Source organism: Brassica rapa, chromosome A01 (assembly GCF_000309985.2).
Source record: "Brassica rapa cultivar Chiifu-401-42 chromosome A01, CAAS_Brap_v3.01, whole genome shotgun sequence".
Taxonomy (NCBI): domain Eukaryota; kingdom Viridiplantae; phylum Streptophyta; class Magnoliopsida; order Brassicales; family Brassicaceae; genus Brassica; species Brassica rapa.
In genome coordinates, this window is record NC_024795.2 from 9,961,299 (window position 1) to 9,980,045 (window position 18,747).

General features: G+C 34.9%; 4 protein-coding genes and 1 non-coding gene across 6 annotated transcripts; 4 read left to right on the forward strand and 1 right to left on the reverse strand.

Annotated features, from left to right (window-relative positions):
• The first annotated feature begins 754 nt into the window (after positions 1 to 754).
• Positions 755 to 5,204, forward strand: LOC103867660 (membrane protein of ER body-like protein). Of its 2 annotated transcripts, XM_009145761.3 has the most exons (10): positions 755 to 1,298; positions 1,559 to 1,627; positions 1,784 to 2,287; positions 2,374 to 2,505; positions 2,724 to 2,867; positions 3,016 to 3,078; positions 3,290 to 3,619; positions 3,699 to 3,935; positions 4,379 to 4,440; positions 4,511 to 5,204. In XM_009145761.3, exons 1-10 carry the CDS (start codon positions 965 to 967, stop codon positions 5,000 to 5,002), a joined length of 2,367 nt encoding a protein of 788 aa, XP_009144009.2. In that variant the 5' UTR covers positions 755 to 964; the 3' UTR covers positions 5,003 to 5,204. The 2 variants fall into 2 exon arrangements, with proteins under 2 accessions (XP_009144009.2, XP_009144017.2); XM_009145769.3 differs by lacking the exon at positions 1,559 to 1,627 and having other exon boundaries at positions 762 to 1,298.
• Positions 5,205 to 5,225: 21 nt separating this feature from the next.
• On the reverse strand, positions 5,226 to 5,297 carry TRNAQ-CUG. The gene has a single exon. It is a non-coding gene; the product is annotated as a tRNA-Gln (tRNA).
• Positions 5,298 to 5,449: 152 nt separating this feature from the next.
• Positions 5,450 to 7,170, forward strand: LOC103867677 (E3 ubiquitin-protein ligase SINAT4). The gene is made up of 3 exons (XM_009145780.3): positions 5,450 to 6,065; positions 6,183 to 6,569; positions 6,654 to 7,170. The coding sequence occupies exons 1-3, from the start codon at positions 5,847 to 5,849 to the stop codon at positions 7,014 to 7,016; spliced, it is 969 nt and encodes a 322-aa protein (XP_009144028.1). The 5' UTR covers positions 5,450 to 5,846; the 3' UTR covers positions 7,017 to 7,170.
• A 247-nt stretch (positions 7,171 to 7,417) lies between these two features.
• Positions 7,418 to 13,546, forward strand: LOC103867688 (protein BOBBER 2). Its single transcript, XM_009145790.3, has 2 exons — positions 7,418 to 8,236; positions 8,357 to 13,546. The coding sequence occupies exons 1-2, from the start codon at positions 7,879 to 7,881 to the stop codon at positions 8,866 to 8,868; spliced, it is 870 nt and encodes a 289-aa protein (XP_009144038.1). The 5' UTR covers positions 7,418 to 7,878; the 3' UTR covers positions 8,869 to 13,546.
• A 121-nt stretch (positions 13,547 to 13,667) lies between these two features.
• On the forward strand, positions 13,668 to 18,365 carry LOC103867695 (abscisic acid receptor PYL10). Its single transcript, XM_009145796.3, has 3 exons — positions 13,668 to 13,966; positions 14,106 to 14,324; positions 14,406 to 18,365. Exons 1-3 carry the CDS (start codon positions 13,727 to 13,729, stop codon positions 14,613 to 14,615), a joined length of 669 nt encoding a protein of 222 aa, XP_009144044.1. The 5' UTR covers positions 13,668 to 13,726; the 3' UTR covers positions 14,616 to 18,365.
• Positions 18,366 to 18,747: the final 382 nt, after the last annotated feature.

Below are 18,747 nucleotides of genomic sequence, written 5' to 3' on the forward strand. Positions count from 1 at the left end.
GGGAGGTGCGGACATCGTGAAATGAGCGATGAATGCAGTCTCTCTCTATCTTCTGTCATCCACGTGACACAATCAATCCCTTAAAAGAAGCTGACAAAATCTTCAACTAATTTTTCACTATTTACTCAAAAGTTCATAATTGTTTGGAGGTTTACCGCGTGGTATAAACAGTATAATATAAAGTCCACTAATACAACATAATATATATAGAATATCATATAAGCTTCGAATGTTTGAAACCGCCCCGCTCCGCACCGCAGTTAACAGCAACAAAAATTTCTGCATATACCATACATCTATACGTTTTTATAACTGTTAAAACCGCACCGCAGTTGAACCGCTTGTCCCGTCCCACTTAAACCGCAGTTACTATTCGGAGCTACAGTTTGAATGGTAATTTAAGCTGATATTTCTTACATTATTGTACATATTGACGAGATAAACTGACAAAATGCTTTTCTAATAAAGTAATGTTTTGCTTCAGTTGAACTGTTAAAAATGTGAATTCACACATAGTAATAAACCATGGGTAACAACTAACAAGTAACGTTTTGCTTGTATTTCTGTAAAATCCTATAAAATTTGTGGCTAGTGTTAATTAACATAGCAGGATTTCCTAATTTCCCAATTAGTCCGTATATAATAGTATAGAGTTTATTACACTCCACTTAGAATTGGAAAGTGTTAATGAGAAGATAAGTTAACAAAAGTATAATAATCATGTAGAAACCGTGGTGATAAACGGCAAAAAGAAGTCAAGACACTTCATCATCATGATGATCGATAATCATAAATAATAATTATTTATTTAAATAAATAACACAGAAGAAATCAACATCGCAACGATAACGTTGAAGTAAGCAAAGAAGAGACAGAGAGGACCCCATCGATCACCTTCTCTAGATCGGAATCTCTCTTTTCCCTTACCTTTGGCCCTCCGTGTCTTCCACTTTGGCCTCTTTTGATGGGATCCGCCGCCGAAGTTAATGAGCCCACCACAGCCGGGACAGAGAAGCTCCACCAGCCAGTAAAATTGGAAGAAGAGGAGGAGGAGCAAGTTGTCGAGCTGGAAAGGAAAACGTTGTCGTTTCCTCACGGGAAGAGACCAGACAGTGCAGACGGTAGTACCATCACCACCAACAATAGCTCCTCTTCTAGCTTTTCCGAAGGGATCCCTGATCTCCGGAACGGCGAAGGGGAGCACATCGGGATAGAGAACTTGGAGGTCCCGGAGTCGCCGGTAGTCGGATTCCACGAGGAGCACCACGACGGGAACGTCTTCTTCGACGGAGAAGAAGGTTTGTTGACTTTAAACCTCCCGTTGACTTCATGTTTTGACTTTTTGAGCTCTTCTTTTATGTGATATGCTTACAAAGTTGGCTTCTTTTGTGCTGAAATGATTCAAATTAAATTAACATTCATAAAACAAAAAATGATTCAAATCAAATAGGCTATAGTTATTAGCTTAAGCAATGTCAAGGGTTAGATTCTATGTCGCGTTTCTGCTGGTGTGTGAGAATGAGAAGTCCTTGTCATGATTTGTTGTTTGTGGCTGAAGGAATTTGGAAATGTCGCCACTGCGATTGGACTTACAGAGAAGAATCTTTGTTATGTTTTGAGACCAAAGGTCAGTCCTTTTCGTTAGGGGCTTCTTCTTAGACCAACAACCTTTTCTTAGTTGATTTGTAGTGAACCGTTGATAAAGTAAATTACTTGGTTGAAGATGCCATCTTTGTATAATTGAGTTTCTGGTTAATTCTTGTTTTATTTTATTTTTTGATAGGCTCTGAGTCAGCTGATGCAGAACCTGATGCTCATGAGTCGCACACTGCTGAGAAAAAGGAGCCAGTATCCGAAAACGGTTCAGCTTCTGAGGATAACAAAGGACCATCAGGTGAAATCGAAGAAGTACAAGACACTGATTTACCTAAAGAGGTGGATGCTGTTGTTGTTCAACGCACTGGTGATGTGATAGAGGAGGAGGTGGACATTGATGATGTTGAAGATTATAATGTAGAGAAAGTGCTTGATAACCAAGAGACGCATGATTTGTTCTGTCCAAACTGCCATTCTTGCATCACCAAAAGGGTTGTCCTCAAGAAAAGAAAACGTAAGATTAGTCATGCTGTGCCAGAAGATCCAAAGCGCGTGAGAGGGCCTGAACCTATTGATCCGATTCTTCGTTCCGAGGACAATGAACCATCTCCACCAGGTGGTGGTGACAGTTCTACACCCGAATCTTTTTTCTACAAGTGCTTGTCCTGCTTCAGCATATTCATTCCCAAAGGTACATAAGATTCTTTCATATTAGAGATCTAATCCCTATTTGTATATAAATCATGCTTTTTTTTTTTTTGGAAAAACAAATTGCAGGGGTGGATTCAAAGCCGGTTGCTCCCAGTGAAACTGTTGAGAGGTTAAACACTCAGCCAAAGCCTCAAGAGGAAGCTACTGCCCATTCCAACTGGTTTGGATCGAAGAAAAAAGAACCACCTGTTCAGCAAGGTATTGTTTGGTCCCTTTGCCAGTCTCATCTCTCGGTTCATATGCAAGACCAAGACAATCTATTATTTTAGTACTACAAAACGGTGATTCCAGACTGCTAACCGTTAGAACTAGTATTGCAATAATGCAATGGCTCTCTTTTATTATACACAATAATGCAGAAGGGGGTTGTACTAGACTAGCATTAGGCTTAAATTTTATTTATTTTGTGTGGTCAGTTGGAGCAATGCCTAGTATGCCGGAAGCTAGTCTGCCACGTGATAACCCAAGCGTTTTAGGAGAAGATACGGCAGGTTCTACTGCAAACATCCCATCAAAAACACCAGCCCGTGTTCAGGAAGGTCCAGCAACTTCGGTTCAAGGTAGGGGACATTCTCTTATTCAGTATTTATGAAACAACTAGATCCTGGAATAAAGGAGGAAGGAAGGTGACAGACTAAATCTCTAATAAAATATAATCCAATTTTACCCTTGGTTCCTAAGCAATAGTTTCAATACATTGTGGTGCAGATGTGTCAGAGATCAGTGTCTCTCAAGACAATAAGCCTGTTGATGACACCCCTTTGATTCAAGGTACAGTATATATAATTGAGTAACTCTTAAAAAGTGGAACCCCATGTTTCGTGTCTTGTAGTTGGATTTTTTGAGAAGCAACTCTAATAAAAACAAAACGTGATAGATAGGATAGCCCTACCCAATCATTCTTCTCTTATTTAGCTTTTGCTTTTCTCTCCATTGGACTTGTTAAAAACTCCAACCACTCTTTTTCTTGATACAATGGCAGTTGCAAACTCGAATGACACAAGCAAAGGTGTCAACAGTGGAGCTACTGTTGAAAACAGGCAACAGTTTCTGGTTCCCTCGGTGGATGAGGAGCAAACACAGCAAAAGATCGACAGGGATGATGGTACTAGCGCAGCAGAGGAGAATCACTCGCCAGACAAAGGACGTCTCTCCCCGATTCAACCATCTCGTGACATGAACATATCGAACATAGTGACTAGTGGACCCGATGGAGTAAGAGTAGAAACTATATTTCACACAGAAGGTGTCTCTCATCTGTTTGAAGGAACAGACCCTAGAAAGCCAGATTTTGGTCTGGCCAAAGTAACAGGTGTCTTCTTTGTTTGAAGATTTTATTAGTTAACGTACTTTGTAGTCATTCTCATTCATACCTTTCCGCTTCCGTTTAGGTGTGGTGGACTCAGGTGACGGAGGACCAATTCGTGGAATTGATATTCCACCACTCCCAGTGAGTTCTCTGGAAGAAGGGACTCTAACCGAACCGTTAGTGAGACCAGCTGTTACAGGACCAATTGTTGAAGGACGTAAAGTGGAGATCTTGAAAAGCATTGTATATGGAGGTCTGATAGAAGCCATCACAAGCCTCGGTGTTATCTCATCTGCCGCTGGTTCTGGTGCTTCAACATGTAAGTACACACCCCTCAGTCTTACCATTCCACTTCCCTTATGAACAGGCCCGGGCTTGAGCAGATACCTAAGAAACATTTGCATGGGGCCTATAAATTGTATAGATTTTTTGGGGTTTGCATTTTCTGTTTTTATTGCTAGCATATGAAAAGAAAAATCAGTTCTAGGAAGTGTTTTGAACATATAACATGATAAATGTTTAATTTTTTTTTTCATTCTCTTATATAAAATGAAATAGAAAGATAATTTTCAGAATTGATACTTTTATAAATTTTAGGGATATTGTAATTTTTAAATGTAAATTAGAATTTTAATAATTTAAATTTTTAATTTATTAGATAGGGCCTATATTTTTGGTTTCGTATTGGACCCGAAATATCTTAGGACCGGCACTGCTTATGAAACACAACACAAACACTCGTATGTATCATTGTGGTTGCAGTGAACATTTTGGTATTGGGACTTGCAAACTTGTTTGGTGGGCTTATTCTCATTATCCATAACGTGAGTGATCACTTAAATCTTTCCTCATCTCGATGCATAAACTTGGTAATAAACAAAACTTCACTTACAGCTCCAAGAACTTAGAGAGGAGGAACCCATAACAACAGAGGATAACCAGACAAACGTTCAAGAAGAAGGTCGGTACAAGCGACTCCTTGGACGAAGAGAAAACTTCACGCTCCACGTAACAGTCTCAATCATATCCTTCATAATCACGGGACTACTCCCTCCTATAGTCTACTACTTCTCATTCAGCAAAACACACAACAGAGACTACAAAGTCGCATCAGTCTTCGGGGCGTCTCTGCTATGCATCGTCTTGCTGGCTATAGCCAAAGCGCACGTGAGGAGCCCGAGAGGCAGCCACCTGAAGAGCGTTCTGAAATACGCGATGATTGCTGTGTCGGTGTCGGGGATATCTTACGTGGTCGGTAACTTTGTGGATCAGTTGCTTGAGAAGTACGGATGGTCTGACGGATCCGAGACTCCGGCGGGAGAGATGATGCTTTCACTGTTGGGGAGAAAGGCTGGTGGTAGCTTCGGATACTCATCATCTTACTGAAACTGCATCTCGTCATCATCCTCATATTCTACTTTTCGATTCCACTCTGTGCTTTGAGAGAGCTGTCGTTAGACTTTGTTTGCTTTTTAAAACCAAACCTTTGTTTTTGACTTGTGAGTGTAGAAAGTCGTTTCCAAGTGTACGAAGCGCACAAATAAATTGTTTGCCCTTTTTTCAATTCAGTTTGTTTTTTGCATTCTAACCATAAAAAGGGGAAAAAAGAAGGTTCTACCGAGAATTGAACTCGGGTTACTGGATTCAGAGTCCAATGTCCTAACCGCTAGACCATAGAACCATTTGTTAAAACGATAGATACTGTCCTTAATAAACGGGTTGTTAGTTCCAACGGCGCGTTTTGACAGTGCTCATGGCTGTATCCAATTGGTTGGGTAGGTAAGATAACCGTCGGATTCAAATTCGAATTAAAGAGAGCCACAGTATCTGAACGGCTCAGATTCGATCTCTCTTTCTTTTCTCCCTCATTTTCAGAGATCAACGAAGAAAAGCATCCGCCTTTCCCAGAAACGGCGACGAGAGAAAGAGAGAGGAAGGGGGAAGAGACAGAGTCAGAGTCAGGGCCCGATTTGGTTTCCCTGTAACAAAAAAAATTCAGTTTCCATCTCTCAATTTTCTTTCCCTTTTCTCTCTTCTCCAGATTTGTCTAATCGAATCCATTCTCAAAGATTACTGTATCTGTTAATCGGGTTTGAAAGAAACGAACTTTCATTTCTGAGAAGAGAGATTCTAAAAAAAATAGGGAAGGGGATTTTTTTTTTGACCTAATTTTTTTTTTTGAATTTAGGGGATTTTGTTTTTGTTTTTGTTTTTTTTCAATTTTGTGGAAATGGATATGGATAGTATGGAATCGTCGACGAGAAGCGTTCAGAACGATGAGATCCATCACAACGGAACTTTCCACTTCTCTTCCACCAAGAGCCACGGCGGCGGAGGCGCCGCTTCTCCCGCCGTCGTTACCAATATAGTCGGTCCCACGGCGACTAGCGTCTACGAGCTTCTCGAGTGCCCTGTCTGTACCTGTTCTATGTATCCTCCTATCCATCAGGTGATTCTCCCATCTTCTCATTCATGATGTTAGATGTGTTCATATCATAGTGTTAGAACAAATTGATTCTTAGCAATTACTATGCTAGATTGTGTATAATGTGGTTGTTTGTTGCAGTGTCACAATGGACACACGTTATGTTCTACTTGTAAAGTGAGAGTTCATAACCGGTGTCCCACGTGTAGACAAGAGCTTGGTGATATAAGATGTTTAGCTCTTGAGAAAGTGGCCGAGTCCCTTGAGCTGCCTTGCAAGTTTTACAACCTCGGATGCCCTGAGATTTTTCCTTATTACAGCAAACTGAAGCACGAGTCTCTTTGTAACTTCAGACCTTACGGTTGTCCTTATGCTGGCTCCGAGTGTGGTGTCGTAGGGGACATCCCTTTTCTTGTTTCTCATCTCAGGGATGATCATAAAGTCGACATGCACGCTGGTTCCACTTTTAACCACCGTTACGTCAAGTCTAATCCGCGTGAAGTGGAGAACGCTACTTGGATGCTAACCGTGAGCATATCTCTTGTCTAGTAAACTTGATTATCTTCAATGTGTTGGACATCTCATCTTTGTGTTCCTTTGTCTGGGTTTCAGGTGTTTCATTGCTTTGGGCAATACTTTTGCCTCCATTTTGAGGCGTTCCAGCTCGGGATGGGTCCGGTGTACATGGCGTTCCTGAGATTCATGGGTGACGAAGAAGAAGCACGGAGCTACAGCTATAGCTTAGAGGTGGGAGGCAGTGGGAGGAAACTAACGTGGGAAGGAACACCAAGAAGCATCAGGGATAGCCACAGGAAAGTAAGAGACAGCAACGACGGTCTCATCATCCAGAGGAACATGGCTCTCTTCTTCTCCGGAGGCGATAGGAAAGAGCTTAAACTTAGAGTCACCGGTAAAATCTGGAAAGAGCAACACAGTCCAGATTCTGGGCTTTTCATGCCAAACCTATCTTCCTGATCGTTCATGCGTTCTCCTTTTTTTTTCTCTATCTTTGAGAACGAAAGTTGTATGATGAATACGTTTACACACTTCTTCTTTGTCTGTATCTTAAACGTATCTTGAATGAATGTGTATCTTATCACACGTTATTAAATCTCGTTTGTTGGAACTAGTTCTAATTCTCAAATCTTAAGATTCATTCATATTTGGAGATGATCGAAGTGGTAAAAGATAATGTGATTACGAGGAATGAATAACTTGTTACTTAGCTTTCCAATTTGACATTTATAATTACTTCAGACGCAAGTAAATATGCGTGTTGTATAAAAAGATGGAGGTGCTAGGATCCAACTTAAACAATGATCAAGTAAGTGTAAGGTAAAAATATGATGGTATTCAATTCCAGTAAATTGCTTAAGATTTGTTATTATGTAAGGTTTCAACAAATCTTTTTTCTTATGTAACAGATTTCAACAAATCTCGTTTTCCGTCAAGTGTCAACAGGTTTTCACACAAATATTAAAATATCATTCTAAATAAAAGTAGGAAAATATAGAATCCTATTCCTTTTCCTAGAAACAAATTTTAATCATCTAAAATCAATTAAAATATTATAAATTGTATAATTTATTTTTAGAGCAAATTTACATATTATTAAACTCAATGATAAATAGGAAAATACTTTGAATAAAGGAAAGTATATGAATTTTGGAAAATCAAGGGATGATTTGTTTTTTTTTCTCGAACCTTCCTTTTTGCGTTTATAGCTTCCCCTATAAATACCTTAGTCTCTGTTTCATTAACAATTACAAATTTCATTCTGATTTACAATCCTCTAGACTACATCAGAAAACAAAACCTAAGAGCTTAACCAAAACCAATGGCGATTATCTCTGAGATGCAAGAGGAGAAGAGACCCTCGGTGCCGTTCGAGGCAAGTCTTGATCCTTCAAACCCTCTAGGGTTTTTGGAGAAAGCTTTTGACTTTATCGGGAAAGAGAGCGACCTTCTGTTGAAAGAGTCGGCAGAAAAGGATATCGCCACCGCTGTGACGGCCGCCAAGAAGAGGTTAAGTGAAGCAGAGAAGAAGAAGGTGGAGAAGGAGACCGTGAAGCCCATTGAGAAGAAGCTGACGAAGAAGAGTGCGCCTCCGATGGAGCCCATGGAGGTGGAGAAGCCAAAGAAGGAAAGCTTGAAGCCCACGGAACCTAAGGAGGAAGCGAAACCGAAACCCATTGGTAAGGCCTTTGATCTTGATTGATGAGTCTTGTAGATTTTATTTGTTTAAATCTTTAAGTTCATATGAACTACTTCTTGTTTTGATACGGTAAACTAACTTCATGTTCCCTTTGGTGCAGTTCCTAACAAAGGCAACGGTCTTGATTTTGAGAAGTACTCATGGACACAGAATCTCCAGGAGGTCACAGTCACCATTCCAATCCCCAGCGGCACCAAGTCACGCTCCGTCACCTGTGAGATCAAGAAGAACCGTCTGAAAGTTGGTCTCAAAGGACAAGATCCCATCGTCGATGGAGAGTTCTTCAATGCTGTCAAGCCAGACGACTGCTTCTGGAACATCGAGGATCAAAAGGTCGTATCGGTGCTCTTGACAAAGCAGGACCAGATGCAGTGGTGGAAGTACTGTGTGAAAGGTGAACCCGAGATTGACACTCAGAAGGTTGAGCCAGAGAGCAGCAAACTGTCTGATTTGGACCCGGAAACTCGGAGCAGCGTGGAGAAGATGATGTTTGATCAGAGGCAGAAGCAGATGGGACTCCCGACGAGTGATGAGATAGAGAAGCAGGATATGATGAAGAAGTTTATGTCTCAGCATCCCGAGATGAACTTCTCTAATGCAAAGTTTAACTGATCTTAATTCCTTGTTCTCTCTTTTTAATTTTTTTTATTTGAACTATCATCTTGTTATGGCTTTAAGATTTAATCTAGCCTTTTGGTTTTGTTGAAGACAGTTGTGATTCGGTTAATAAACCATTCTGGAAAACTTTTATTTGGTTATTGCTTAATTATGTGTTCAAAATTGGTTTGCTTAAAAAGTCTTCTAGGCCAAGTAAAGAGTCTGGTACTGTTAACAAGTACTGAGACAAGAAAGCTCACACCTCGCATATTGGTGGTTCTATATCTACCATGATCAGTTGTCAATCAATGCCTATAAAATAGAAATAAAATGAATTACACAAAGGATATAACGTGCACGGAGACTGCTGCATTCAACACTGATGTTGTAGACAATGGCCATATCACTAAGCGAAAAAACTTCATGTGACAAATGTTGAATGTTGCATGTCTATTCTAGTGTCTACTACAACCACCTACTCCTACTCCAACTACTACTACTACTTAATCTACAAAAGTAGTAATCATCTTGATTATTGTCTACTTAATCTGAACATTAATGTGTATTCTCTTTTTTTTTAACACTAATGTTTATTCTTTACACACAAAAAAAAACAAATGACGCTCGGCCTGTCTACATTACAAAGGCAATAAGGGGAGCCAAAGGTACAGAACTTTTTCATAAGGTATGCTCCAAAATTCACATTTGGCCTCTACTTTTCATCTGTACACTCTCTCTGCTCAATTTCTACTTGCAGGAAAAAAACCTCAATCAAAAAATGAATGCAGAAACTGGGCTAGAGTTTCGGTTCATGCAAGATTGTTCCTACAAGCTCTCTGATGAAACGGTTTGTCTCTGTTTCTGGCTTCTCAAAATTGAGTCTTTCTAGGCAGATGAAAAGGTTGAGTCTTGTTCTGCTGATGCTTGTTAGCAAAAAAAGAAAAAGAAAAAACTAAACTTTATACTCAGAGAGTATAACTTGAAGGAAACAAAGTTTGGAGTTGTGATCTTTGTACTCTTTTGGTCTGTTTTAGCTCATGTTGTGTTGATCTTTCTTTCTTATGATTTTGGAGAAGAGAGTGACCTTTTCAAAGCCCCTGAGCTGACTGTTGAAGAGCCAATGCTAGCCGTTGATCCTCTCTCTCTAGAAATAGTTGAACTCATTCAGCGATCTCGGTTCGTTGCAACCATATGTATCCCAGTGTACCGTTTTGTTGGAAACTGATTTATAGGTTTTTTTTGGTGTATGGTTGCAGTATGCTTTTGCAGGAAGGCTCTTGCAGACAATCAACCAAGGATCACAGGAAGGTTTACAAAAAACAGAGGTCAGAAATGAGGACTATTAGTTTAGATCCTAAAGATGAGCAAGAAGAATAGTTTGGTAATGCAATGTCTTCAGAACTATACGGGTGGGTTTGTCTGAATAAGCATAAGGAGTAAGGGTTAGGAAGAGAAACAACTTGTAGTGTAGGTTACTCAAGTGATATGCTGATTATATATTAGATCTTGTGATGCTCTGTCTCTAAAAAGTCTAACTGTATATATATATATATATAATATAAGCGGTTTGATATTCGTTCTATAGCTTGAGCATATATCTAATAATAGTTGACGTATTTAGCTTTTGTCATTTGAAGAATGATTATGAATGTACAAACTACAAAGGGATAAGATTTTGAAAACATAGAAAACGAGATGCGTGGTGTACGCCAAATTGCTATGCAAGGATTATGAGCCTAGGAGATGAGGAAAGCAGGATTGTCCTCATCGCCAAGACCACCAATGTAGCTGTGGGAGACTACAAAGAACAGTTTATCAAAACAAATACTATAGAGAATTGATTATTAGACACATAATATGGATACTAGATTTTGATCCGCGCTTTAAAAGCGCGAGTTTTTCTTTGGATTATATACAAAATTTGTGAATTGATATTTTGAAAATATTGTAAATTATTATGTTACAAAATCATATGATATCAAAAAGATAATTTATTTAAACTATATAATTCATGAATTAGTTTATTTAAGATTTTGTATGTATTTTTTTTGTTCAAATATATGTATACTCTTATATAACTCTCTCTTAGGTATGAGCATTTTACCAAACCTGTAAGTTGTTAAAATGCTTTGATGAAAATACTAATTTGTTATATTTTTGTGATGAAAACACAGACTCATTTAAATAATAGATATCTAATACATGGTTCATTAAAGTCTTGTTATATGAGGTATAATGTTGGTTTATAATAATTTCATACCATCATTCGATACAAACATATTATATAAACATTACTAATAGAAACAATGGTTCATACAAAACCTACGCACATATTTAAAAGGCTATAGGTCGACAGTTTAGATTATAATATTTAAAGTCAATAAACAGTAATATGTTTTATTTAAATGTAGGAGATTTTTATTTGGTTGCTATAAAATAGGTTGCTTATAAAATTTAGTTATATATAATAGGTTGGACTAAAAAATGAAAGAGTACAACAACCTTATTTAAGTAGATTTTTTTAAAATGTTTCTCTTTTAATAGTATAGATGTGCAAAGTAGAATCCCTTTTTTCATATTGAAGCAGTAGCAGTGTCCTAAGCGCATTCATTACGCGTTGGATGATTGTATAGCGCCTAGCCGTATAGGCGTACGTCTAAACGGGTATATACGGATATATACTTTTACATGAATATATGTATAAGATTAATATATATACATTATTTTTGAAAAAAAAATGAGCATAAATATATTTTAAATCCAATTTTATGTATAAGTATATAGTTTTACATATATAAATAGTTTTAAATTATAAATTAAAGTCATTTTAAATATATAAAGATGATAAATGTAAAATGATTTTGCAACAATTATACTAATATCTACAACCATATAAATACATAAAATAAGTAAAAATAATATAAATAATAACATTAATAAAATATAATAATAATATTAATAGTTTATTTTTTGAATATTAATGCTTAAAATCCGTTTAGGCGTCCGCATAAACCGCATAATGTCCGCCTAAACACTGTTATTCGCCCGAATTATATAACTACGCATAAAACACTGTATAACATAAAAACAGTACAGTTGGCTACCGTATAGTGCATAAACGCCGCCTAAGCGGGCGTATAGACCGTATTTTAGAACACCGAGTACTAGTAAATTTGATTTAAAATAGTTTATTTTAATAATTGCATTTTAATTATACTACAATTATAGTTTATAGTAACTTTTTTTGGCAAATAGTTTATAGTAACTTGAATCTTATCCATCTGGTGTACTTAGATTCTACTGGAGAAGCTTTTAACTTGAGAAAAAGATTCCAATCAATATTTTTCAAACTTTGAATCTCATCGCTAAAATATTTCTATAAATAAGGAAAATCTCCAAAAAAACATTTTATAGTTCTAGTAACTTGGAATCTTATCCATTTATTACTATACAATTAGATCTGATAGAAGAATCTTATCAAATTCTGAATCTCAACCCTAGATTATTAAAGCCATTTTAAAAATATAAAGATGATAAATTTAAAATGATTTTGCAACAATTATACTAATATCTACAATCATATAAATACATAAAATAAGTAAAAATAATATAAATAATAACATTAATAAAATATAATAAAATATAATAATAATATTAATAGTTTTTTTGAATATTAATGCTTAAAATCCGTTTAGGCATCCGCATAGACCGCATAATGTTTGCCTAAACACTGTTATTCACCCGAATGATATAACTCCGCATAAAACACTGTATAACATAAAAATAATACAGTTGGCTACCGTATAGCGCATAAACGCCGCCTAGACGGGTGTATAAACCATATTTTAGAACACTGAATACTAGTAAATTTGATCTAAAATAGTTTATTTTAATAATTGCATTTTAATTGTACTACAATTATAGTTTATAGTAACTTTTTTTGGCAAATAGTTTTATAGTAACTTGAATCTTATCCATCTGGTGTACTTAGATTCTACTAGAGAAGCTTTTAACTTGAAAAAAAGATTCCAATCAATATTTTTCAAACTTTGAATCTCATCCCTAAAATATTTCTATAAATAAGGAAAATCTCCAAAAAAAACATTTTATAGTTTTAGTAACTTGAAATCTTATCCATTTATTACTATACAATTAGATCTGATAGAAGAATCTTATCAAATTTTGAATCTCATCCCTAAAATATTTTTATAAATATGGCCAATATCCAAAAAAACATTTATAGTTTTTAGTAACTTGGAATCTTATCCATTTATTACTATACAATAACTGAGAAAAGCTTCCAGTCAAGATTTTTTAGATTCTGTTTTTTTTCAGGAATTTAAAACAAATTTCATCATTGATCTTATTTGATAAATTTATTTTTATTATGATGAATTGTTTGGCTAAATTTTATTGGTTAGCTGAGTTATTAAGTAAATTTGTTCAATTTAGCATATTCTTCATTTATGGATTAAGATACAATCATACAACTGTGGCTCTTAGTCTTACTAAACAATTGAATATATCCAATTTGTATATTATCTTACTAATAATGGCAAGTGTAGAAAAAGACAAAACTATCCTCTCTCCATTTAACACCAATTACTTTTCACCTTCCAACAGATAACCATTAAAAACTCAAAAGCAAAAATCATATTCCTTGAATATTCTCTGAACTACGAATAACACAAATGTATAAATGATTAAAAAATAATTTCACCAACAGCAACTGAGGGTATATGCGTCAATAAACAGAACATCCTATAGGCCGACATGTGTAGATTAGCTTAGATCAAGTACCTTTGTCCAATCAGATTACATTTAGATGCGTCCTTCCTTGTATAAGAAGAATCTGTGAGAGCTAAGTCTGATTATGTTAAAGAATATTTTGAGGGAAGTGATAGTTGGTTGCGCCCTTCCTTCTTTTCTTTGCCGTGATCGTCACTTTCTCTGTGTGTGGTTTCTCTTGTCTGCTGCTCTGGAAATGATGAACGCTGACGAGACAAAGAACGTGGAGAGCGACTACATCAAGATGCACCACATGCACGGTGAGCTTTTGGAGAGTCAGTGTAGCTCGACGCTCGTTAAGCACATCAAAGCTCCTCTTCATCTCGTAAGCTTGTTTTGTTTTCTTCTTGATTTCTCTCTCTCTCTCTCTCTCTCTCCGGTTATGACCAGATCCAGATGTTCCCATCTATTAGCAATACGAACTGAGGTGTCAATGGTTTGGTTGTTTGTTTTTCGGTGAAAAGGTGTGGTCACTTGTGAGAAGATTCGATCAACCACAAAAATACAAACCGTTTATTAGTGGGTGTGTGGTCAAAGACAAGAAGCTGGAGATTGGTTCAGTAAGAGAAGTAGATGTGAGATCTGGACTACCCGCTACTAAAAGCACCGAGATATTAGAGTTTCTCGACGACAACCAACATGTCCTCAGCATCAGAATCGTCGGTGGCGATCACAGACTCAAGGTAAAAAGTCTTGAAAACGTGACGATATTTTTCTTTTATAAACCTAATCTGTTGTTTTTGTTTGGTCTTATCTAAAACCAGAACTATTCTTCAGTCATTTCGTTACATCCGGAGACCATAGAAGCAAAAGCAGGGACATTGGTCATAGAGTCGTTTGTGGTGGACGTGCCTGAGGGTAACACAAAGGAAGAAACTTGCTTCTTCGTGGAGGCTCTGATTCAATGCAATCTCAAATCTTTAGCATATGTTTCTGAGAGTCTTGAAGCAGAATCTATAGCCCAAATGGTATGATGACGACTCTAAGAATAATCTTTCAAAGGCAAATAGTATGGAGAAGCTTCCCAAATGGGAAGGAGTCATTTTCATATTCAAGAAGATGATCAATTCGTTCTTTTACGTATAGTGATGTCATTTAGTCTATGCTTTTCTCTGTTTTCTGAATTTCCGTTAATTTTATAATTTGGAATAATTAATTATTTCTGGAATTCTGCAAAATGCCATTTGATCATCTTTTCATAATAAAATGTAGATACATAATGTTTTATGTTTCATGACAAATACAATAAAAATTAGATACTTCATGAAGATATTTTTAAAAAAAATTCATTTGGTACTTTTTAGTGTTTTCTTGTAAATTTAAACAATTTACATAGTGACAAAATAAAATCTTCAACTTAGATCGTTTTGTCGACCATAGTCAAAAGTATATTAGCTATTTTGAGTAAAGAAGATCAACTGACAGGAGGAGGCAATGGACAATGGACATTTCAAAAGTATATTTTGTCGTTTCCCTCTTCATTTGTTGCTGTTGTAATTTCTATAAACCAATGGACATTTTTGACCAAAAAAAAACCAATGGACATTTTGTTGGAAGTCAATTATGGATTTATGGTAATGGAGCTTTGTGGGGTTACCATTTTGTTGTTTAAATTTGTAGACAGCATTGTTCTAAAATACGCTATTCGCTCTCTTTGCGGTGACGTAGTGCCTAACGCCTAACTGCTTAACTGTATACTCGGACGCCTGAACGGACCTATGCAGATATATACTTTAATATATAATATTATATTTAGTTATATAATATTACTATTTATCTATATAAATATACTTATAAGTTATAACTAGTATCGTAATCAAATATTATGTACACTAAAATAATATAAGAGTTTTGAATAAATATATATGCTAGAAATGCAAACACAAAATTAATAATATTTTAGAATTTTAGAATAAAAATAGTTCTTTTATAGAATCAATATAGTTAAAATAGTTATAATAGTTATAATGTGAATAAATATAAATAAAATAAAACAATTTCTAATTTTAAAAATTTAAAGAAATAAAGCAAATCAAAATGAGAGCAAAAGACTAGGTTTTTTTTTATGGCTACAGAACCAGAGAAAACTATGAACTGGCTGTGAATTATGAGTTAGGACTTTCTGTTTTATTTTAAAACTTTCGTTACAGTTTTAGTGTATATGATAAACTTCATAACTTTAATAAGTAAACATAAGCGCATACAGTTCCAAAATAACAGAGGCACATATACAGTGACAATATGCGGAGTACGCGGACTATGCGGCCGAATATACACCCAGACTTTAACAAACAGCATAACATGCCGCACATGATGTTTTCGGTACGTTAAGTAGCCGCGTAAGTGTATACGGGCATATTTTAGAACATTGGTAGAGAGTTTTGACTGGTTGAAGTATGCCCAAGATCAGTTTAATATTGTTAGTGGGCTCAATATTATTAAGGGCCTTTGGACAAAAAAAATATCTTAGGACCCTATAATTAATTAGTATTGTATCTAAGAACTTTTTGACTAAAACATTAAAACCTGCACACATTTATGTTTGTATATTTTAACTAGAGAAGTAGAAATGTGTGTTTTTATTCTATCCAAATCTTGATCAAATATGCAAATCTTTGGAATCAAGATCTCTAATATTACTAGCAATGTTCCAAAATACGCCATGTGAGGATGCCTATACGGTGCGTATACAATATGCGGCTACTTAACGTACCGAAAACATGCGGCATGTTATGCTGTTTGTTAAAGTTCGGGTGTATATTCGGCCGCATAGTCCGCGTACTCCGCATATTGTCACTGTATATGCGCCTCTGTGTTTTTTTGGAACTGTATGCGCTTATGTTTACTTATTAAAGTTATGAAATTTATCATATACACTAAAACTGTAACTAAAATTTTAAAATAAAATAGAAAACCCTAACTCATAATTCATGGTTTACTTATTAAAGTTATGAAATTTATCATATACACTAAAACTGTAACTTAAGTTTTAAAATAAAATAGAAAACCCTAACTCATAATTCACGGTCAGTTCATAGTTTTTTCTGGTTCTCTAGCCACAAAAAAACCTAGTCTTTTGCTCTCACTTTGATTTGCTTTATTTCTTTAAATTTTTAAAATTAGAAATTGTTTTATTTTATTTATATTTATTCACATTATAACTATTTTAACTATATTGATTCTATAAAAGAACTATTTTTATTCTAAAATTCTAAAATATTATTAATTTTGTGCTTGCATTTCTAGCATATATATTATTCAAAACTCTTATATTATTTTAGTATACATAATATTTGATTATAATACTAGTTATAACTTATAAGTATATTTATATAGATAAATAGTAATATTATATAACTAAATATAATATTATACATTAAAGTATATATCTGCATAGGTCTGTTTAGACGTCCGCGTATACAGTTTGGTGTTAGGCACTACGTCACCACATAAAGACCGAATAGCGTATTTTAGAACAATGATTACTAGAGTTAGAGCAGGCTCATACACTGACTGCCTTCCCTATTAAACCACCTCTGAAGTATAACCTTTGTTTTTTTCCTCTTGTTTTTATTGTTAGCGTTATTTCATTCAATTTGATCGTTATTTCAACGTTCATTTTCATAAGAAAATAGCTAAACAAGAAACTAGGAAATTATTCTTAGAAAGAAAAATTCTTCATATTTCACTCAATATGGTTTCTAGATACAATATATAGTAATTGAAATAGTGACCTTGTTCAGTTTTCTGACCAACTTTTTCTTACTAATTAATAATAGTTAGTAATGTGATTAAATGAAATGATAATGATATCAGTGCATCACTACTTCAAATATTTTCATTTTTCGCTTTTGTTAATACTTACACGTTTAGCACAATAGCACTACTCATGAAATGATATCTGCAAATCGCCCTCTTATCAGAAGTTTTACAAAATGTGATTAGTGGAGACATGAGATGCCTATGGAGGTAAACTGGAAGAGTCTGTAAAAAATGTAGACATTTAATTTTATTTCTACAACCTTCTTTTGAAATTATCATGCTTTAGCTTAAAATTGAATCTAAAACCAAAACATTATAAAAAAAAATATTTTTAGGATTCAATTTTTCTAGAGTTTTTATTCAGTGTTTTAGAAAAATCTACAGAAATACAAATTCAAAACCACCACTAAAAATCTAAAGCATAAATTTTAAAACAAGAAATATAGAGCCACAGCTCCAACCAGTCAAACTTTATAACAGTAAATGTGGTTACTGGGATTATGTAGTCTATAGCCTATTGTTCTCTATATATTCTAATAGTGATCATTAATCAAGAATCAATCTGAGATGAGAAATGGAATCTCTAGTTGCTTGTTCGGTTATTTTCAAAATAGTTTAGAGTTTTTAGTTGGATGGATCACATGGGCACGAAGCAGATATCCGAAAAATTTGTAGCATCCGTGATCCGTTTTATCCCATACAAATATCTATATTTCTGATTTGATTTGATCCAGATTTTTTAAATATTCGCGGATTATTCTATTCGTTCCGCCAATTATATTAAAAATGAAAAAAATATAACATTAAAATTAAATAAAATATTTTAAAATATCAATTTAAATTTAAATAATAATATCATACTAATAAACTAACACAAATTTTAACATAAATTATAAAGCAAAATCTATATTAACAAGCTTAATAAGAAAACTCATATGTTACATTTGACTTAGTATAAAAATTAAATTGGATATGCAATAACCCAAAACAAAATTTTGAAAAAAAAACAAATTAAAACAAAAAATTAACCAAATTTTATCATAAAATATGTATACATATAATAGTTTGCAATAACTAGTAATATACGGTTTGAATCGGGATATCCAGATTTTTTACAATAATATTTATGATTTGTTTCATTTTTTATAGATATCACATTTTACTATTTTCTTTGATTCAATTTTTTACGGATATTCAAAATTTTTGGATCAAATCGAAATGAATAATGATCGTATTAAATTTAACAAATAATTTGTCCAGCCCGAGAACAATATTATACACTTTGACATGAGTTATATATATGTAAGTACGTGAAACTATGAACAGGGGCGTCCTCGAGGACAG